This window comes from Berghia stephanieae, chromosome 8 (assembly GCF_034508935.2).
Source record: "Berghia stephanieae isolate SIO BIC M18660-M18661 chromosome 8, UCSD_Bste_1.3, whole genome shotgun sequence".
NCBI lineage: Eukaryota > Metazoa > Mollusca > Gastropoda > Nudibranchia > Aeolidiidae > Berghia > Berghia stephanieae.
Window position 1 is genome coordinate 6,997,799 of NC_088367.1, and position 22,380 is coordinate 7,020,178.

At 34.7% G+C, this 22,380-nt stretch overlaps 1 protein-coding gene across 15 annotated transcripts in view; it reads right to left on the reverse strand.

The window, feature by feature from the left end:
* Positions 1-22,380, reverse strand: part of LOC144978093 (cleavage and polyadenylation specificity factor subunit 6-like) — a 41,268-nt gene that overhangs the window by 17,536 nt on the left and 1,352 nt on the right. For 2 of the 15 annotated variants that reach the window (XM_078923657.1, XM_078923658.1), the window contains exons 2-17: positions 20,367-20,453; positions 19,366-19,488; positions 18,344-18,447; positions 17,206-17,507; positions 16,101-16,253; positions 13,638-13,777; positions 12,963-13,056; positions 11,564-11,629; positions 11,000-11,062; positions 7,836-7,913; positions 6,604-6,719; positions 5,527-5,615; positions 4,756-4,791; positions 1,438-1,550; positions 895-1,042; positions 1-376 (exon numbers count right to left, since the gene is read on the reverse strand). The exon at positions 1-376 is cut by the window's left edge and continues 39 nt beyond it. In XM_078923657.1, the coding sequence (XP_078779783.1) occupies positions 1-376; positions 895-1,042; positions 1,438-1,550; positions 4,756-4,791; positions 5,527-5,615; positions 6,604-6,719; positions 7,836-7,913; positions 11,000-11,062; positions 11,564-11,629; positions 12,963-13,056; positions 13,638-13,777; positions 16,101-16,253; positions 17,206-17,507; positions 18,344-18,447; positions 19,366-19,488; positions 20,367-20,453 (2,088 nt within the window). Of the gene's footprint in view, positions 377-894; positions 1,043-1,437; positions 1,551-4,755; positions 4,792-5,526; positions 5,616-6,603; positions 6,720-7,835; positions 7,914-10,999; positions 11,063-11,563; positions 11,630-12,962; positions 13,057-13,637; positions 13,778-16,085; positions 16,254-17,205; positions 17,508-18,343; positions 18,448-19,365; positions 19,489-20,366; positions 20,454-22,380 lie in introns of all 15 variants that reach the window. The other 13 variants (XM_078923655.1, XM_078923656.1, XM_078923665.1 and 10 more) reach the window with 7 other exon arrangements.

A 22,380-nucleotide genomic window follows, 5' to 3' on the forward strand; every position in this document is an offset into this window, starting at 1 on the left:
ACGCTCCCTGTCTCTTTCCCGTTCTCGTTCACTAACTCTTTCTCTGTCGACCCGTTCTCTGTCAATCCTTTCTCTGTCGGCTCTTTCTCGGTCAGCACGTTCCCTCTCACGATCCATACGTTCTCTGTCGGTGCGCTCTCTCTCGCTACGTTCTCTTTCTCTGTCTCTATCACTTCGTTCACTACGTTCTCGTTCACGGTCCTTTTCTCTCCTATCATCGTAATGGCGTTCCCTTTCTCTCTCTCTTTCCCGGGAGCGGTCACGGTAGTCCCTGACATCTCTCTCCCTTTCCCTGCTTCGAGACCTGTGACGAGGTCTCTTTTCAAATCGTTCTCGTTCACGCTCTCTATCTCGGGATCTCGAACGACGAGTACTCCTGGAAGAAAGAAGAGAAAAGAAGAGAAGAGAATTATGATAACAATGGCCAAGACTTTTTTTTTTTAATTCTGAATCTCTAATTCAAGGACTTCATAATCAGATAAATAAACTACAAGCCAATCTTACATATACCAGTATTTTCTTGCTTTTATAAATGGGCAAGATAAAAAGAAACCACAGCAACCAGTCACATCAAGACGCCATGTTTGCTAGTGTAAAAGTCAGGACTTGACTTACAAAAATTGTGTAGGTCTCTATTTTTGTCTTTTTTTCGCTCTACAAGTTCGCATAAATTGAAAAATAAAATAAATCTCTTATTTCTCATTTATGTGAATACCCAAGATCTAGAAAAATCTGTATATCAATTGCAATGTGATTATTCACTGGTATTTAAAATAGGATTTTACTAAAGAGACAGACAAAAAGAGAAATAAGGTAGAAATAAAAGCAAGGTTAATAATGATTTGTGATACAGTGTCAATACAATACATAAACAGATAGAAAATAAGAACATACCTAGATCCATATGATTTTTCCTCTATGCCATGAAGTGTGTCTTGCAGTGAGCTAATGAGGATTTTGCACCTGTCATCGGTGGCAATCTTGGACTGTTTGATCAGGGATATGGCTGTCACCAGGGTTTCTATAGCACTTGCAAAGTCACCTAGTATCAAGTATTGAAAAAGATAGCAATATACACTCACAAAAATAAATAAATAAATAAATGAGTAATAAATAAATAGATGATAAAATACTACTCTGAAAATAAGAAATTGATTTCATTGAAACGCTCATAAAGAGTTATAAAAAAAGTAAAGTGATTCTAATTTAGTCTTAAGAGTTGAAATCAAAACGCTGGCTAAAGTAAAACAATTAAAGAATCACAAATATGAGAGTTCCAATACTTTGGTGTTCAAATAAATGTATATACTAACAATTTGTTCAACTTTCTGTCTATGTGAATGAACGACAACAACCTTTGTCGCATATTACAAAAAATATTTGATGAACGAAAGAAACCATATATTATCTATAAGCAAAGAAGTTAAAATATCGTGCCTGAACTGGCGTCCTGAACAGCTCGGTTGATTGCACTGCTGGAGACAGTTTTGTTTCTCTGGAAAATCTCCTCAAATTCCTGGTCGCTCAGTTGGGGAGATGGAGGGTCGTGTCTAGGGGAGAGAAAAGAAAATAATAATATATCTTTATTGTCCTCAAAAAGTGGCAATTTGTCATTTGGTTACACATTTATAACAATACAATATTGACATAGACACACTCACACAGGTGCACACTAGTAACATAGTAGTCATCAAAGAAAAAAAAGAAAAAAACATTCTCAAAGTAGGGCCCATATTTTGAAGAATAGTGATAATATAACTTTTAAACAATGAAGATCAGTAGAGGCAATGATCACATCGACATCTTTATTTCTCCAAAACACAACTAACTAAAGGGAAGTCGCTCACATAAAGACAAAAAGCAGTGGCTATTCCACCAATTAAATAAAACATTGACAATATGTAACAATATTTCGTAATGAGAGAAAAAATAGGGACATTAATGGTTATGAGTTTGTTTAAAAATTGTAACATAGTGTATCTCTAGATTCCAACAATCGTTTCTATTAGAAAGTGACTGGTTAGAATGAGATCATGGACTTTTCCTTTTCACATCTCATAATGACTTGTCATCATTTCATTTTGATTGTGAGACTTTGAAAAATAATTAATGACATCAAAATATATATGGTTGTCGATCCCTTGTATCTGCCAAGAATTACATATTTGACATAAAGTCATTTAAATATCTATGAAATGTTCACCAAGATCTCTGGCATCATCAATGAGATTGTAATACAGTAACATTAAGTTATCCGGAAAAAAATATTTGGCAATAATCAAAGTTGTTTTGTGCTTTGATTCACATCAACTTCTTTATGCCTCTATCAACCCTTTTATTTTATTCTTAGAATCCATGAAATTCTTTGTAAATTGACTATATGAGACTGAAATATAAGGTTACTCTCATGACGTTTCAAGTCAGTAAGTATCAATTACTTTGAAAACCTATGGAAGGAGTTAATCATGACTAGTTTCAGGATTGAATAAAGAAAAATAACCTTATGAGGAAAAAAAACGCACAAAGTATGGTACCAAAAGAATAGCTTCAAAGTGTCTAAAGAGTGGATTAAAAGTAAATTTCGTCAAACATTTCTCCACTTTGAGTAGATATTCCTACTACCATTTTGGTACTAGTCTGTCACTTTTTTCTTTCCTTTATTTGTTATCCCAATCCAGAAAATTTCATGACAGCTGAATAATTTCTATAATTTCGTTGCATTACTTAATTTTGGTGTCTTTTTATGCATGGGTGCAAGCAACTGGACCTCAAAAAGCCTGCAAGTCTACTTATGACCAGACATATAATCTGAAAAAGCCTGCAATATTCACGGACTTCACCTCGTCATTTGAAGTCTTGTTCTCAGCATCTAGTCTTCATAATAGTAGTCCACAATTGTTGTATGTTTAATCCAAGGTTGTAATGGAGTAATTTGTTAAGTTTCTTGTCAAAAAAAAAAAAAAATCAATCAAATCCAAATCGCAAAAAGCTGGCGACATTTTTTTCGGTAATCCAATCGGCCGGCACGCTTGCACCCATGTGTATGTCAAAATGTTCCGAATTGACTTTTTGTCGTAGCCTCATATGCAACAGTAATATAACAATGTACAAATCATACAACTTGAAACAAGTAACTTATAAAGAAAGGGGAAAAATATATGAAGAGAAGGAAAAGAGCAGAAGCAGATAGTATCTTAACAATAAAGCATCCATAGAGCATCTTGGTCAGGAAGGAAATATAAAGCAAAGGCTTCTGCCCACTATATTTACATACAACCTGAATCTTTGAATGACCATATTATCCCTGTTATGTCTACCAATCCTAATATGCGCATTCCCCCCCCTTCCCCCCCCCCCCCTTCCTCTCTTGACTTAGAACTCCTAACTCTTTCAAGGTCATATGCATGGAAGATCGAACAAATTTGTTCGATTTTCAATGCATATGACCTTGAGAGAGTTAAGTTTTTGGTACAAATCATAATAAGACAATTACTTCAACTGAAAAACTCCTGTCTTCTTTAATTTATCTTGAGTTGCGAGGTACTTCATGCAGACAACAATTAATATTATCCCCGTTAACAGTTGATTACGGTTATGACACAGCAAGAATAAAGTTTTGATACTCTTATTGTTCAAGTTACAACAAATATTCTCCTAATAGTAAAATAGAATCGTCCTATCAATACAAAACATAGAGAGAGAGAGAGAGAAAGTCTACATGGCACAGCGTGGCATTTCAGTACTTCTTTTGCTCTAATGCGGGGAGGAGAATGACTTGTGGTCCAGGAGGTGATTGTATTATTGTCAGTCATTACTAGTGAAGTGAGCCGTCAAGACATTTTGTAACTCTAGTGAAAAATCATTCTGACACGAGTCAATTCGTCTTGGATGTGAAAAGAGTTTTATTCTTTCATATGTCTGATTAAAACCCCTTTGTACATCATTCAAAGGTTCCTTTATATGTTATTCACATTTTATTGATAATTATCAAACCAAATTAAAATGAGATAAGTTCTCGAAAAAGATTCTATAATTTCAAATTTCCATACCTATCCCTATTGAGGATAAAGTATAGAGACAAAAGGTGTTGACTTGACTTTCAAAAAGTTCATATTGTTAATTATATATATTTACTTTTATAAAGTAGTTATTGTAATCTAAAATTATTCATTGTTTTTGCTTCCAGTCCGAGAGATTTTGTTTAAATTTTAACCAGTCTGTCAAGTAAAAGGTAGAGAACCATTGACCCAGCGCAGTGCACAACACTTTTGGCTGAATTTTCCAAGCAAAAGGAGCATTTATTAGGGATAATATGGCAACCAGAACAAAATAAACAGTATTTATGAATAATTAGTCCTCCAGGGAAATACTCAAGCTATCTCTGTCTCTCAATACAACATCTGTTGCTCAAAAGTATAAATTCTCTTTGAAATTGAAGAACATTTGATCCATCTCAGTATGAAGTCAGTATCTTCCTGAGAATTGCTTTATCAAACATGACATGCAATCAATTTCAAATAATGATGAGCAATTCTTTAGTAGATTATTATGAAAATAAAAGGCAACATAAGTGCAAACAAGAAACAAGGAAAATAGAATGCAAATAAGCCTCAAATAAAGCATTTAAATGTATTCATTCCTCAAATAGAAAGGGGAAGATTCTTAATAATATCTCTCATCAACCAACTGAAACAAAAAAAGCAAACCACAACCATTTTCAACAAAATAACATCTTGACAATAAAATGTTTCCAACCTTTTAGGAGGAGACTTCCTAAAGTCTGGGCTACGCCTAGAAAATTGATGACAACACATTGTGATATGATGGATGGTGGGCAACAAGGATCCATATTTAACTAAGCACAAAGTCATAAAATAAGTTTTCAAATTCAAATAAATTCATCAACTAAAGTAATGAAATTTCCAAATAGCTGGTAAAAATGATCACGATGAAGTGATGCCATATTTAATCACTTTTTCAAGCCTTGTTTAATAACTGGTCAACAAAGCTTACTAGCTTCGGCTATAGACCAGTATATGCACCATTAAAATGTGGAATAGTGTGATTGACTGATTATTGCTGATTATTACTATCAATGCTCAAATTATTTCGACATTTATCTACATAGCAGCCAACTTTTCAAAGAGCTAAAACAGAACGCCCTTAGGCACAATACTGTTATGACCCAACACACAGTAGTATTGTTTGGACCATTATTATATAACATAATTTAGATCAATAGGTTTTTCTGTTCAATGTTTTAAAAAAGCATAATCTTGGGACATGCAAGGGTCATTTCCATTCACATAAAACAGTCCAAATTTTTTCTCAGAATGTCAGGACAGTCCCGATTTGATCAGGACAGTTGGCCGCTATTTACCTATGACAACTGAAATAATTCAACTTTATCTTTTGGCCCTAAAACAACCAAAGTAAACAGAAATGTTTTGTTACGATAACAAATGTTCTTAGGCTGTTAATTCTAGTAGAACTGATCAATTCACAAAACAAAATCAAAGCTCTTACCTGTCAGCTGATCTATTGAAAGGGCTTTCAGGCGGGTATGTTGATGGAGGAGGGGGTCTGCCATAGGGATCTGCAGCAGGTGGGCCACCCTGGAGTCAAGAGTTAAAAAATAGTTTGTTAGAAAATGCTTTGTAGAGGAATCGGACTTGCCAGCCATTGTGTGACTTATATCTCTGTCCATATTTTCCAAACACTATTCATAATGGCAGCAGACACTATTGAGGCAGTACATCCAAGAGCAACAAATCTTTCTCAAAATACGTCAAACTGGTAGTCTAATGGGTCAAAAACTGACACATACTTCTACAACACAGGAATGAAAATGCCTTAAACCTTAAAACTTACCCAACTTGAGTATACATTTCTTTATGGAGGCATAAACTGTGATTTGAATTTGATTTACATTGTTGCTATAATCTATGTAAACCCCCCACCCATCACTTTAAAAAAATTTTTTTTTTTTAAAAAGCAATAATTCAGATTCAGGACTAATTAATGGTTGAAATCTGCAATATCATTTCTGGTGGCAGGTCTAAAACATAATTGATTGTATCACACCTTTGCATTGATATTCAGACAAGTTCCTATGACAGACCTATAGGTGTAGTAAAATACTTTGAAGGGAAACGAAACCAGATATTTCCTTTCTTTCCAATTGAAGAACTTAGTGCTAAAAGTACTTAAGTCACAGTAAGTTAGTTTAGAAAAAAATGGAGGTTAAATTTAGGATGAGCTATATGCTATATAGATTATACAAAAAAAATAAAACTAGTTTTGAGATAGGGGACATTGATTATGTTGATCATGAACAAAATTGGTGAGTGAACGGAGGTGATTATGCTTCAAAGTTTATGATATTTATCACTGATTAGATAAAAATATGAAAAATGTGACACAAGTACTTTTAGTACTGAGGCCTTCAGTTCCTGATTTGCCACAGGCTCCCAAAAAAGAAAAAAAAAAAAAAAGAAAGAAACCCCCAACACAACCTCCCCAACCCACCCCTACAAAAAAAATATTAAAAAATAAACCTAATGTAACAAAAAATTTAGAAGAATGTGAAATAAACAAACTCACCGGCACAGGAGCTCCAGGGATGGTGGGTGGGGGGAAGAAGGGTGCAGTCCCGGGTGGAGGGATATGTCCAGGAGGTGGGGCACTCGACACTGGTGGCATTCCGGCGGGAGGCATGCCTGAGTGAAATAAGGGTTATTCAATCAATGATAAAGAGAAACGTTTACTTTGTTTTAAAAGGGTTTTACGGTGCTTGAAACATATTTACATCATTTCAGGACCAGTAAAATGGAAGAAGAAAAAAAAAAAAAAAAGGATAGTCAAAAAAGTTATAGATTTTCAATTGAAAGCACACAAGAAAAAGTAATGGTTCAAATGGGGAACAGATGAAAATTCCAAGAGCACGCCATCAGTGTACTCAGTTTGAGATCATCTAAAAGCCTCATCTCACAAGCACAGGTTCCCACTAAAAGGAACACGCTCAATTGTTTACGATTCATGATATATATTCAAAACAAAAAATATAATAGATGATTACATGGGAAAAAAATATCACCTCACAAAACTGACACTATACATTAAAATGTCCCCTCTCCACAAAGGACTCTGGCAATGGCCAGGACAAAACCAAGTAATATCATTCCAAGACAAAGACAGAAAGCAACTCGGAAAACCACTAAAGGGGGCTAGGAAACACAGTAAGTGAGCTCCCTGCCCACTATGGGAGACAGGGAAATATATCATTCTAATGTGCTTTTTGGATGTTAAAGCCAATCCAATCTGTCAAGGACATTTGATTACATTGCCATTGTCTCATGAACAAATATTCACCCTTATCAGATTTCATAAGAACTTTTAACGTCATTTCACCCTTATCAGATTTCATAAGAACTTTTAACGTCATTTCACCCTCATCAGATTTCATAAGAACTTTTAACGTCATTTCACCCTCATCAGATTTCATAAGAACTTTTAACGTCATTTCACCCTTATCAGATTTCATAAGAACTTTTAACGTCATTTCACCCTTATAAGATTTCATAAGAACTTTTAACGTCAAAACATTATTAATTTCCATTTATTATGACTACTTTTAACTCTTTAGAGCTGGAGAAGTGTTTTTTATTTTCAGTCATATTCCTCAATGTCTTCATCAAGGTTAGTAATCTAATTCCTCTTTCAATATCACCTTATAGATCTGTTGCAGATCTGACTATTGTAGAATGAGAAAAAATGAATAAAGATGCATTTTCCTGAATACATGAAATAAATTTGTATGATGAAATGTCCTGTACCTGGTGTTGGGATTGGAGGTCTGATACCTGGTGGAGGTACTCCAGCTGTGGGAGGGGGAGGACCTCCTGGGGGGAAACCTGGTCGGAGAAATGGAAGAATCGATAGCAATGCTAGATTAAGCTGAGTAGCTTAAAAATATAGAGCAAATGATGAATAAACTGCCTATCAACCAGAAATATTAAAAAACAACTTTCAAGTGTATATATATATATATATATATATATATATATATATATATATATAAAATATATATATATAAGGAATCCTATATATAAATACAACCTGTCCAATTTTTCAGAGTTAATCCAGGACAACCTCAAGCGCACTAAAGTCATGGCCCAAAATGACAGTAATTTTTTATTATAATAATCAGTGCTCATGGTGACAAAAGTGAAAAAGGAGGAAAATTTTGAACGATTGCCTTTAAGCCCCATTTTTACTGCACTAACCACCCACTTTGAGATCAATTGAGATGATTAACTATCATTGATAACTAGCTAACTTCTGGAGAGTGAAAAACTGCATCTATTTGTTCCCCCACACATCAAGTCTCTCACTATATATTTTATAAAGTGGAGATTCATCCGCTTGACTCCAAAATCGCAGATTTCCGCAAGTCTGAGGAAAACCACCAGCATTGAATTAAATATAATCTTGATGTACTCTCAATTTGTTTGATTTGTTTGTCCCTTGTTCTAAATTGTTCTTCAAAAAATTACAACCCTAAAACATGCCAAGGTCATTTTCTTACATGTAAACAGTCTATCCCTTTTTTCTTCTTCTTTTAATCTTTCTTTTCTTTTGTTTCACAAGATTGCCAAATTGGAACAATCCCGATTTTATTGGGACAGTTGGCTGATGTGTAGATATTTTAAAATAAATATACATTAAAAAGTGAATAAAGCACACATCACATGATAGAGGTGACACATGTGCAATTGGTACACACAAGGACTTATCCAGAGATAGTCACTTTTTTCCTTTCAAATTTCAGTTTACACAACTAACATAAAGAAGGTACCTACATTTTAAATTCAGTATTGAAAGTGGTAAAATACAAAATGAAAGTTGACAACACTGCCATCAGTCAATGACATACTTAACATCTCTTGAGGTCTCTCTCCTCAGACAGTTGATGACTTATTCTTATATGATAGCTAACATTTCTGGTTGACAATATTCCCAAATTTTTCATAAAATAAATCGGTTGACCCTCTTGTTCATGTCAGGTTATAGTAACATAAAAACACTGCTGTGAAAAGTTAGGGCATCTATTTTGAAATGTAATAAACAAAAAATGAATATAAGTTTCAAAACAGAACAAAATACCAAATAAGGAACGATTTGGGTTCAAAACCTCATTCAGTCCACAACAAAAAAACAATGAAAAAATAAATACATTACTATAAAACAAGATCGACGACAATCTTTTTTAGGATGTTTTGAACCCAAAATGTTCCAGTGTTTGGTGTTATATTCATTTTTGTTTATTACTTGTTACAGTCCACAGCTTCTAGCAGCTTAGTATTACTTTGAATCTATTTTAAGACATTTGAAGGATCCAATAGCTCAGATGGAAGGGAATCAAATCACTGTGAATCATATTTTTGGTTTTTGCTCTTTTGTCAAGACCTCTTGTCCATCAGCAATGAACAGTACCCGGGTCTGATTCAAACCATCTTATCTACTTTTGTGGCTTTTCCATCTTGTATACTTCGAGCCCCACTGTAGACAATGCAAAGTTGACTTTTCAGAAAAGGCTCTTTACTCACAATACAATATGTAAACTGAGTACATGGCATTAAGGGCTATAACTCTCTAATGGCGCCTTACAGACGTTGCAGCTTGACCTCGTTGTTTGTTGCTGTTGGCTTGCAACCTCTTGTAAAGCATATCTTGTGTATACTGTGCTACGTAACAGCTCAAGGTTATTGTTTGTTTTGTGTGCTTTTTTTTGTTTTTGTTTGGGGGGGGGGGGGGGGGGGGGGCTACTGTACAGGCCTATATAGTACTAATGTATTTCGTTGACTTTAAAATCTCTGAGCCCAAATCCAATACACTCTTTGATAATCTTATACAATAGAATAGAATTCTGAAATGAATGGAAACTAATGGGAATCCTCAATTCAGGGGTACTCAGTCAATGAGAGCAAAATCACAGGTTAAATCTTTTTTTTGAATATGTGATTAATCTCTCTTTGATATACATACCAATTTCTTTACAGAACGTTCATATGTAAAATGATTCAAGACTGAGAAAAGGACAATAAAGCATCATAATGCCTTGGAAACTATTGATTAATTTGTTCCAAGTAGTCACAAAGATTTTAATGTCTGATTGTCACATCTTTCCACATAACATAGTCTGCACAACTTATAGTTAAACAGTCCCTATTCAATTGCGTTGTTTGAGGTTATATTCTGAGGAATTTGGACAATTTCAGTAAAATCAGACATTTCCTGATTAGATGAGCCTCACTGTACTGAATTGATATTGGCATGAAAAAGCAACCTTTCAAGTAAAAAATGTTTAATAAAATCAATCCAATTTTTTGTTTTAAACCATAAAATTTGGACTTGGATGTGCTTGCCAGTGCCGAGTAATTTTCATGTCATTCATTATCCTGGGCCTTGTGTTTGTTCATAAATAACCTTATCACCTCTCATTTTTCAAAATGTCCTTTTATAACATATTTAGGGACTACCTTTCTATGGAAGTTGCTGTGATAACATTTGGGCTTGGCTATCCTTAATATTTGTGTGGCTAAGTGGTCATGTGGATCAGAAGGTCCTGGGTTCGAGCCTCGCTCTGTGCATAGTTGAGTCCTTGGAAAAGGCTCTTTACTGACATTTTCTCACGTACCCATCCGTAAAATGAACACCTGGTCCTTAACTGCGTTGTCTTTGTCGGGGAAAAAAATGTAATATCGCCTAACTGGTGTTATTTCTCCATCTACATGTTACGTGTTGTTGTTGATCAGAGACCCTTTAGAAAGCGCTTTGAGCATGTTTAGTTGATATTGCGCTATATGAAAAAGCTCAAGTTTCTACAAAAGCTCCAGTTTAACCAAGGAAATTGACATATCTTGCTAAGTAAGATAATTCCATTAGGATACTAAATTTCTATAAGTTCTAATTGAAATCCCCATTCTCACAAACTGACCAATTGACGGGGATGGAGTAGCAGAGGGCTGGGGAGGCCCATCAAACCTCATTGGGGGCCGAGCTGAAAACAAAAAATGAGTAATCTTCAAACCTAATAACACACACACTCACTTTTCAAACTCAAATTCCACTCAAGCAGCAATATAAATCATAAATAACAGACAAAAAAAAATTAGGAAAACAAAGCAGGAATCAAGGTGGAGACTTGCCACTCATAAAAATAATTTGCCAGCAGGAGGGTGCAAAAGTAAGTACACAATGTTGTCAAATCAGTAAAATTAGTGACTAGTTACATCAAAGTGAAAGCGACATAGAAAATAATTTTTTTTAGTCATTTCCTTTCAATAAAATGTGGGTACTTTGTTTTGATGAAACATTCGTTTGTATGATAATGACAGCGAGTAATAATGAACATATTTTCCATTTCATCACTGTTTACTTTGGCACCCCTGCGCATCGTTTTCATCCAAAGTCTTCTCCCATTTCACCATTGCATCCACCAGCTTCTCCAAGCACTACTTGTTACTCTCGATTAAATAATCAAAGCAAAATATGCACTCACCCATGTGACCAGGTGGAGGGCCACGCAGGAAATCCTTGGGAGGGCCACCAGGAACTGGAGGTCTACCTGAAGTAAAGAAAGTAAATTGTTTTATGTTTTTATATTTTTAAGGGTTTTATAGCGCTTGCAACACATTTAGGTTATATCAGCGCCAATAAAAAGGAAGAAAATGGGATAGTAAAAAGTTCTAGAATTACAATTAAAGCACCCAAGAAAAAGTAAGACAAAGGGAAACTGAGAACAAAAAGGGATCAGATGTAGATTCCAAGAGCGTACCACCAATGAACTTAGTTTGAGATCACCTATAAGTCTCATCCAGACACAAGCCCAAAATCCAACAAAGAGGAACACACTCAAATGATTACATTATACATTAAAAATAACAAATATAATAATACATAACAGAGAGATGATTTACAGGGGAAAAAATATCATCTCCCAACACAATAACTATGCATTTGACTGCTTCCTTCCCAGCTAGGATTCCGGCCAGTGCCAGGACAAAACCAAGTAATCTCATTCCGAGACAAAGACAGAAAGCATGTTGGAAAACAGATATAAGGGGATAGAAGACACAGTATGTACCTCCCTGCCCACTATGGGAGGTCAGGATCCCCACCCAGGAAAGTAAATTGAATGAGTGAGACAAGATCTCAATCTGTTCTCCTGAAGTTTATAAACTACAAAAAAAAAACGATGACAAAACAATGCCCAGAATCTGAGAGAAAACTATAAAAAGAGAACAAATTAAGGTTAAAGTAGTACATAAATATATCGTGTGATCATTTGGATATGATTGTTGTTGTCAGGAGTAATGCATATACAACACTTGTAAGTCATATAGCAATGTCAGAGAGAGAGAGAGAAAAAAAAAAAAGAACCTGATGGGAGGACAACATATAACAGACATATAGAATGAATAAAGTTGACATTGTTTAGACTACTTGAGAGGTAATCACTTCTCACTAAATTCTCTCTCATAGACTATGGAAGTGTTAACAAACAGTTTTGTGTTGGTTATGATTGTTTTGTCTGGTGAAAACAATTTACTTCACCAAATACAATCAATAGCTTTGTTTTGCAATTCAAATGGTAATGGATTCACATCCCAATGAAGTCATCTTATCCTAACTCACTGAGCCTTGGTCAAATTGAGATTTTGTTATTCCCCAATTCAAACTTCCGTCAACACTCCTCAGATTGCAGACTGCCAAGGTCTTCTGAGAAAATGGCCAAATTTGCAGGAAATTGTAAAAACCAGAAGTTGGCAATTCTGATCTCAACAATAATTTTTTTAAAATAAATAAATAAATAAAAACCACAGGTCTGCATAACTTGGTGAGCATTTTGAAAAAAATACATGTACTGAAAGCAATTTTTTTAAAAAGACTTTACTTACCTTGTGACCTCTCCCAGTCTCCACTAGGTGGTGGTCCCCTAAGATTTGGAGGAGGACCTCTAACACCTGGGGGTGGAAGGCCTAAACGTGGTGGCTGAAAACACAGAAACACATACATGTTTAATTTAGCCCATTTGAAAGAAATCAGTTCTAAGGTGTAAATATCAACAAACAAGAGGATAATACGAAATACTTCCTAACAGATCAATGACTGCTGGATGGGTAAAGGAAACTGTACAAAATGGCTTTGCTATGGGCATGCCATGAGGCCAACTAAATCCTTAAGACCTATTCAAGTTGCATTGTGAGTCTAAGACCACACAGTTACACACTAATGACACATCCTGTCTACAAAGTTTTATGTAACCGAAATCCTATTTATGATCTCAAATTGTGCATGTTTGATTATTTGGGTTTTCCCCCACTAAATGTATAAGGTATATATGAGTTGTGATTACATAAGCAGTAATACAAATGTACTCATCATTATCACTATTATTAAATCAGAGATGTTAAGATAAAAAATACCCCCCCCCCCCCCCAATAAAAACAGCTTTACATATGAATGTTTCTCTCTCAGATAAGGATTCCTGTAAGGGCTTGGGTAAAACATAGCAATATTGCTCCAGGACAAGGAAAGAAACCAATGTGGTCCCAATGATTAAAATGACTTACCTCAACCCTAGGAGGTGGTCCCCTGGGTCCTGGGGGTCCCCCTGGTCTGGGTGGCATTCCTGGAGGGGGGGCTCCTGCTACATTGGGGATGGTGCCAGGAGGGGCTGTGGACAGGTAATCAGTGCAGGCTCTCACCAATTCTGAAAGCACAAAAAAAAGTAGAGGACTCTTTGCCTTTGCAAAAATGAAAAAAGAATCAATTGTGCTGTCAAACGTCTAACACATCTCATCTGATGTCAAATACAGCCCAACTTGTGTAAAGATTCTCCATTCCTGACAAAAGTGTCTCCTATACACAATTTGACTATGTGATTCACATGGATTTTACCAATATAAAACATTAAGGCAAGGTTCCTCCAAATTGATTTACTGGCTCTGCACTATTTATTCATAAATTTCAAGTTTGAAAAAGCATCAATTAACTGTCTGCCTTACTTTCTGTAATTTTAATCAAAAGACATTTGTAGAAATGCCTGTACACATCCACTTTGGACAAGCATCTGTCATACACAACAACAAAAACCAGAAAGAATTTTTATTATCATAACCAAAAACTGTCTGTCACTACCGATGAGCATCTTAATATTAGCCAAGACTATGAATGATGGTTCCACATCCTAGACAAAAATTTTAACCACAAATAAGATTTTAACTTTAACTGCTTTTCAAAATGGAAAATTTACACATGAAAAAAGAAAAAGAAAAAGGGAATGGTATTTATAAGAAATACCCCCCGTCCCCCACCACCCAATGATGTTACTCACGAATACCATACAATTTGAAATTCTGTTAAACATCATATTTTTATCTTTTTTATTTATTTTTTTTTTTTTTGGGGGGGGGGGGGGGGGGGCATAGGCATATAAATGCATTTGTAACACTGTCATTACTAATAAATTGTAGATAATGAATATCTTAGCCATTTGTTGTATATATGTATTAATCTCAAAACAATGACACAAAAAGATTTTTTAATGTCATGCATTAACAAAAATACATAATTATTTATTGCCAAATTCTATGTTCCTTAATAAATAACTTGGGTTAAAAAAAAAACAAAAAAACAAGGAACTTTTATATACTTATAAGTAACTGTTACTATTGCTTAATAGTAAACGAATGGAAGTCAAGTGTTATTTTGTATTATTAGTAAACGAATGGAAGATGGTGTTATTTTGTATTATTAGTAAACGAATGGAAGATGGTGTTATTCTGTATTATTAGTAAACGAATGGAAGTTGGTGTTATTCTGTATTATTAGTAAACGAATGGAAGTTGGTGTTATTTTGTATTATTAGTAAACGAATGGAAAATGGTGTTATTCTGTATTATTAGTAAACGAATGGAAGATGGTGTTATTCTATATTATTAGTAAACGAATGGAAGATGGTGTTATTCTGTATTATTAGTAAACGAATGGAAGTTGGTGTTATTTTGTATTATTAGTAAACGAATGGCAGTTGGTGTTATTCTGTATTATTAGTAAACGAATGGCAGTTGGTGTTATTCTGTATTATTAGTAAACGAATGGCAGTTGGTGTTATTTTGTATTATTAGTAAACGAATGGAAGTTGGTGTTATTCTGTATTATTAGTAAACGAATGGCAGTTGCTGTTATTTTGTATTATTAGTAAACGAATGGAAGTTGGTGTTATTCTGTATTATTAGTAAACGAATGGCAGTTGGTGTTATTCTGCATTATTAGTAAACGAATGGAAGTTGGTGTTATTCTGTATTATTAGTAAACGAAAGGAAGTTGGTGTTATTCTGTATTATTAGTAAACGAATGGCAGTTGGTGTTATTTTGTATTATTAGTAAACGAATGGCAGTTGGTGTTATTCTGTATTATTAGTAAACGAATGAAAGTTGGTGTTATTCTGTATTATTAGTAAACGAATGAAAGTTGGTGTTATTCTGTATTATTAGTAAACCAATGGCAGTTGGTGTTATTCTGTATTATTAGTAAACGAATGGAAGTTGGTGATGGGGGTGTGCGACAGTTGAGAGAGCTGGCAAAGCAGAAGAGGAATGAAGGAGTATGTTGACGCAGTGAAGGAAGCTCTTTGATTTCATATTGATTTTGTGTGAATTTAAACAATAGTCAGCCTACTGTTTTGCAACTCAGTAACATAATACAAATTGTAAAGCAGACTAGATCTAGTTAGACCTCTGTGTAAGGTGAAAGTTTCGGGACTCTACTGGAGACAGGGAAAGAGTGCTGTTGTCTCGTCTTCAATGAACGAGGCAAATGGGTTAGTAAATTTAATAGCAAAAAATCAATTATTTTACTTCTCATATTCCCCATATGAAACCTTGGGTTAACATGAAAATCTTTAAAAGGTTTAATTTTTTAAAATTTACGTTCTTAAAAATAATATTTTTTCAAAGAATCAAAGACAGCGTAACGAAACCGAAATAAAACAAAAGAGGACAAAACGTTCAAGTACCTCCAGCGAACTTACGGGCAAAGTTGAGGGAAGGGGGCCCTCCTCTAGGTGGTGGTCCAGACACTGGTGGTGGACCTCTCATTGGTGGACCACCCATACGTGGGGGTGGGAATCCAATGGGGCCACCTGGATTACTACTGGGAACAGGAGGTGGTGGGCCTCGTTTATCTATGAAGAGAATATAAATATGTGACAAAAAGAAAATTGATTACGTCCTTAAAAAAACAATTTAAAAGGCTGAATTTCAATTCTTTTTTAATATTATCATTTATTATCCCATTATCAAGTTTTGCCGCACTTGCAACACATTGTCATATCAGCGCCAGTAAAAAGGAAGATAATGGGATAGTAAAAAGTTCTAGGTCAATTAAAGCACCAAAGAAAAGGTAAGACAAAGGGGAATTGGTTCAAATAGGACACAGATGTAGATTCTAAGAGCACATTATCAAAGTACTTAGTTTGAGATCACCTAAAAGTCTCATCTGGACACAAGCACAGGCCCCCACTAAGAAGAACACACCCAAATGTTTACAAATCATATTTAAAAAATGTAAAACATAATACAGTGCACAACAAAGAGATGATTTACAAGACTTACAATATCATCTCCCAAAACTCTAACTATACATTTGACTTGTTTCCCTCCCAGTTAGGGTATCCGGCCAGGGCCAGGACAAAACCAAGTAATCGCATCCCAAGACAAAGACAGAAATCATGTTGGAAAACATACACAGGGGGTTAGAAGATACCGTAAGTGCCTCCCTGCCCACTATGAGGTCAGGAACCCCATCGAGAGATCTCTCTGTATTGTCGCAGAAAAAAAAATTCCGAATTTCACGACAAAAATTCTTTTTTTACAAATTAATTAATAACTAAACAGATAATAATAATAATAATAATAATAATAATAATAATAATAATAATAATAATAATAATAATAATAATTATATAGCAGTAGTATTGGAATAGAAGTATTGGAGTTTTATTTCTATTACTATTTAACAATAATAGAAAATAATCCAATACTTAATTCAAAATGGAGATGTATCAATATATAATTTTATCTGGAAATTCCAGAACATAATAAAATCTTACATATATCTCTGAAAGTACTACTAACCATTTCTGTAACTGCCATTGGCAGAATTAGGTGGTCCACTTTGTGAATTCCGGTGTCTGTCCCTATCTCTCTCTCTATCTCTGTCTCGATCTCTATCTCTGTCACCCTCTCTGTCATCACGTCTTGAGCCTTCTCCATCCCCTGGTCCCCCGCTAGCTTTGCGAGCCTGTTCCTCAAATTGTTTCAAGGCCTGCTTGGTAAAATGTGTTACTTCCAGTTCTTGGCCATTCAACTTCTTGTGGGGCAGACGATCAAATATGGTTCTTGAAGATTGCTCAGACCCGACTATTATCAAGGCAAATCTATTGATGGAATTAATATCGTCTTTAAAATTGTGTAAAGGAAAAGATTAAAATCGTTAAGTCAGCCAAAATATGATATTGCAATGAAAAATGATTACAGGTGGGTATTTGAGATTTGTATCTTAATATAGTATACAACTGCACAATTCACGGCAAGCGTCCTTAATACTGCGTAGCCAAGATCATCATCATCTTATTAGCCTCTTTGGTCGTATTGATTAATCTCCAATGTATATGTTCAATCTTAATCAATTGAGAAGTTCATGTTCATTAACAAGTAAAGCATGTTTTAGTGACCATAACCACATTACATTCAATCTCTGTCCAATTCAATTTTCTTTTTTAATAAATAAACACAAATTGCATTTTGATAGGTATGAAAGTGCAACAGTTGCTTTTAAAGAACTACTACCTAATATTTTTGAGGATTTAAAGGCCCTTCTAATTAGGACCTAATCAGCCATGAAAACTCCTTAAACTGAAATTATTATAAATAGGAATTTCAAAATAATGTTGATGACAAAATCTCAACATATGCAGACGTGTCAAAATATAACCAGCATGTGGCTTTATTTTTACAATTATTTCATATCAACCAAGTTGAGAGTAAATTCCTTTTTTCTAAAGAGAATACTAAACTACCAGAAGCAGTGGACTGTCAAAAGTATTGAGAGAAAAAAGCAAACAAACAAATAACAAAAAAAGGAGTATGACAGCTTTGAAAAGAACAAATTATATTTAACTTGTCAAGTTCAAACCCCTCCCTCAGCTAAGACCAAAAAAAGTTAAAATAGTAATACTTTACTAGAAAAAGTTATTTCTAATATCATACTCACCCTTTAGATTGGCCATTAATTCTGTTCTCGTAAAATTTAATCTCCAACAGGTCAGATACTCCAATGGAATTCATTGTATCCACGATATCTTGATCAGTGGTCCACTGTGTCAAGACAGGAAAATAAATTTGATTTTTAAACATGAAAGATTTCACCCACAAGTCTAGGCAAAATAATAGCACACAAACACACTCATCCCTTGTTTCAATAAGATGAAAGAAAACATTTAAAGATGAAAACAAATGCAGATAGCAGCTTTCATATATAAAAGGATAGAATATTTTATCATAAAATGAATTGCCCCAGCACTTTGGACAACAATATTTCTCAATATTTTGATAAAACGAAATTTTGCTATCAATTTGAATAATGCAAAAAGCAACATTTTACAACAAATCAAATCATCACTTATCTCTACACAAATTAAAACAAAGAAAACAATGCTAAAATTATTTAGAAATGTAGGTGGTTTTTTTGTTTTGTTTTTTTCTATTGACAAAAGTAAAAAAAAATAATTTCGAAATACTTAGATGGATTCTTAAATCTTTTTTTCAGGCCTTGTCAAAACAAAACAAAACGAATAAAATGGCCTTATTATATAGTAGAGATAACAGTAACAGTCGATCAATAGTGAAGCCAAGTGAAATACAAACATTAAAGTCTGGGTCTCAAACCTTAAATACTCCCATCTACTGTCAACAGTCATCTAGACTCTACTTTCCCAAATATGCTCCGCTTGTGGAACAACCCATCTGCAACCATCAAGCTTATGAGCAATATCACAATCTTTAAAAATGAACCACATTCTATTAGGAAATTACCATATCTTCCCCCCCCCCCCCCCCCCCCCCCCCCCCCCTTTCTTTTGGATATAATGCACATTGAGAGAAATACATGACCTGATTAAATCAGTCCGTTTCTTTGGATAAAAGTAGAAGACACCCCTTTGTCTGCTCTTGAATATAAATAGAAAAAAAAAAAAAAAGAACAAAAGAAAGAAAGAAAATGGTAGATGGACTAACCCAGGTCAAGTTGCCAACATATAGCATGTGTCTTTTTCCTGTGTGCATAGCAGCCCCAAAGGACACTGGCAAGGATAAACTATTTGACCGTGATGGAGTCTTGTTTCCTGAACGATCCAATGGCTGAAAAGTGTAAAAATTACATTCATTTATTTGAGATAACATGATATATTATAAAAAATTTTAAATGAACATAATCATAATAATAATAATAATAATAATAATACTTTATTGCAACCCAAAAAGGAAATTTTTTGTACAGACGTGTTATAATTTACACAATAAGATAAAAATATAATGGAAATAGGATGTATATATAAAAAAAAGGAGCAGCTCCATAACCAGAGCTGCGCTTTATAATATGAATAATTTCAACACTGTAAAATAGTTACAACTGTCACTATAAATTGAAAATTGAAAAGATTGCAAAACAAATAAATTAATATTTACATTATTTGAAAGTAAAAATGAACCTGCTTGAAGCTTTCAAAACTGAGGCAGATCTTTGCATAAAAATTAAACAAGATAAGGATAACAATATCAATTGTTAAAAGAAATGGAAATCTAAGATGTTCTGAAGATCTGACACTTATATTAACAAGATGAGATCTATTTAAAGACCCAAGTTTCAACATTAGGCTCTAGAATGTTGATACTGATAACTGAACTGTTAGCACACTCAGTCTTAACACACACACACAAAATCTGGGCCCTATTAACTATTATGTAAAGTCTGTTTTATTTTCTGATCTAAGAACTTAAATTTTATACATTGCTATCACTGTCATGTAAATCTTAACCAGTTTAAAAGATATAGGTGAATTAATTGCAGTGATCTTCATAAAAGACAAAAATGTACCATTCTTTAGGGATTCAGGCACATGTTCTTATAACCGTAGCTCTAGATATAAAGGACTCAAATTGAGTGTATAAGCATATTCAATTCCACTTTACACTGGATTCTACATTTGTTTAAAACAATATTATTGTACATTCCTTACAGCATCATCATGATCAACTGATGTCCTGGTTGTGGAGGAAGCTGTGATCACATCATCGTACAAATCTCCACTTCCAAAATCAGCCTCCTGTAAGAAATAAGACGACAGGACATATTAATTTAATTATAAGTTATAGACTCCATTCTCTAGGCATTGTTGCCAGTGTAGTCGACACTATATGCATGGATTTGTGAAGTTTTACATCTACCTTCTCAATGTTCTTGCTCCAACCACGCTGGAGCATAATACGCTGAGGGATAGCATAGAGCCAGGGTTGAAGTCCTCACAAATGCTTGATCAGCACCCCAAGTTGTTCCCGCAAGCTTCCTTAGAAGACTGTTGCGTTTCTCTGTATTCCGGGCAACACCTTCAAGATGGACCGGATAGCAAGGCTGTGGTCCAGCGTAACCCCCAGGTACTAGAGATTCGGCTCATATGGGAGAAGCTGGTCCCCGACGAGGATGTTCAGTTTACGGGTGTGCCAGCCACTGCATAGATAGTATGCTGTAGCCACCATTTTTTTAAGTGTTCATCTTCAGGTACCACTTGTCAAAGTAGGATTTGAGTCCGGTATCATCTTCACTTTGTACGCTCGCTCTAGAGACGGGTCCACACCTTACTTTGAGTAACAAGTGCCCAGTCAACCGCGTATCCCAGCCTCAGATATTCAACATTGGTGGCAGAACAGATACCCGAGGGACTCCATTCCTCAGTTTCCTGACTTTGGTCATGGTGTCTCCTAGTCCTAGGGTGACATGGAATTGTCTTTCCCCTAGGGTTGAAGAGATCAGCTTAAACTTCAAGGTCTTTTGCAAGTTTGAGCATTAACCCTTCGCACTAGACTGTATCGTATGCAAATACTAACAGAGAGCACATTTAATAGAACGAGAGGACATAGCGATAAATTTTTAAAAAGACAGGCTAGATTAAATGTAAGAAAATGCTCCTTTGGACTCGGAGTCAGAGTGACAGATAGGTAACTGGAACAGCCTTCCAAAAGATGTAATTAAAGTTAACGCGAGGACAGTGAAAGTGAACAAGTTCAAAAACAAGTTAGACAAGCAGTGGCATTACAAGCGTTACCGCTTCCGCCCCAACCATGCAGGTGCGCGTAGATATATCAGAGATATCAGAGACACCTGTCTGGGGATAACGAATTTTCATTATCCCCAGACGCATATTTGAAACTCCGCTCTTTTAAACAATAATTCACATTCCAGAATATGGAATGTTTCCAGATGCACATAGAAATAAGGAAAGTTAATAAAATATCTATAAAAACATAAAATTAACCAAGATTAAAATCAGTTGTTACTACATATACACAATATGCGTCGACTTTGAAGTGGGTGTCATGGCCGAATGGTTTAGTCGTCTGCCCTGCAAGTTTGACCAGAATCGATGTTGTGGGTTCGAATCCTGGTAACGTCACTTTTTTTTTTTTAATTCCGTCTTCTTTTTACAGAACGTTGAAAGGGATAAATGTCCCATCCATCCTCCCCCCACCTCTTTTTTTATTTTTATCAATAATAAAAATAATATTATTATTGATAATAATATAATAATGATTATGATGGTAATAGTAATGATAATAACAATTATTAATTATTTTTTATTATTATTATTATTATTATTATTATTATTATTATTATTTGACCAAAACAACAAAAAAACAATAATAGATCTAGAGCAAATTAAATAATGAAAATATTATCGGAGAAATAAAAAATTCAACTGATTAAAAAAAACTCTTGCTCAGAACTCGGAACAAAAGTGAAAACAACGAAAATCAATTGGGAAGAAAGAAAGAAAAAGGAAAAAAAAAAGTGTGGGGGGTTGGGGGGGGGGGGGGCGGTCGCGACTGGTTCGAATAGGAGTAAAATGAAAGGTGGCCTAACCCACGGAGCTGTCTACCCACATCGCTATCGGAATATCTTAAATTCATATATGAGCTAAACATATTTCCACCATTTTTGCTTCCTTGTTTTGGTAGTTATTTTCATCTCTGATTCGA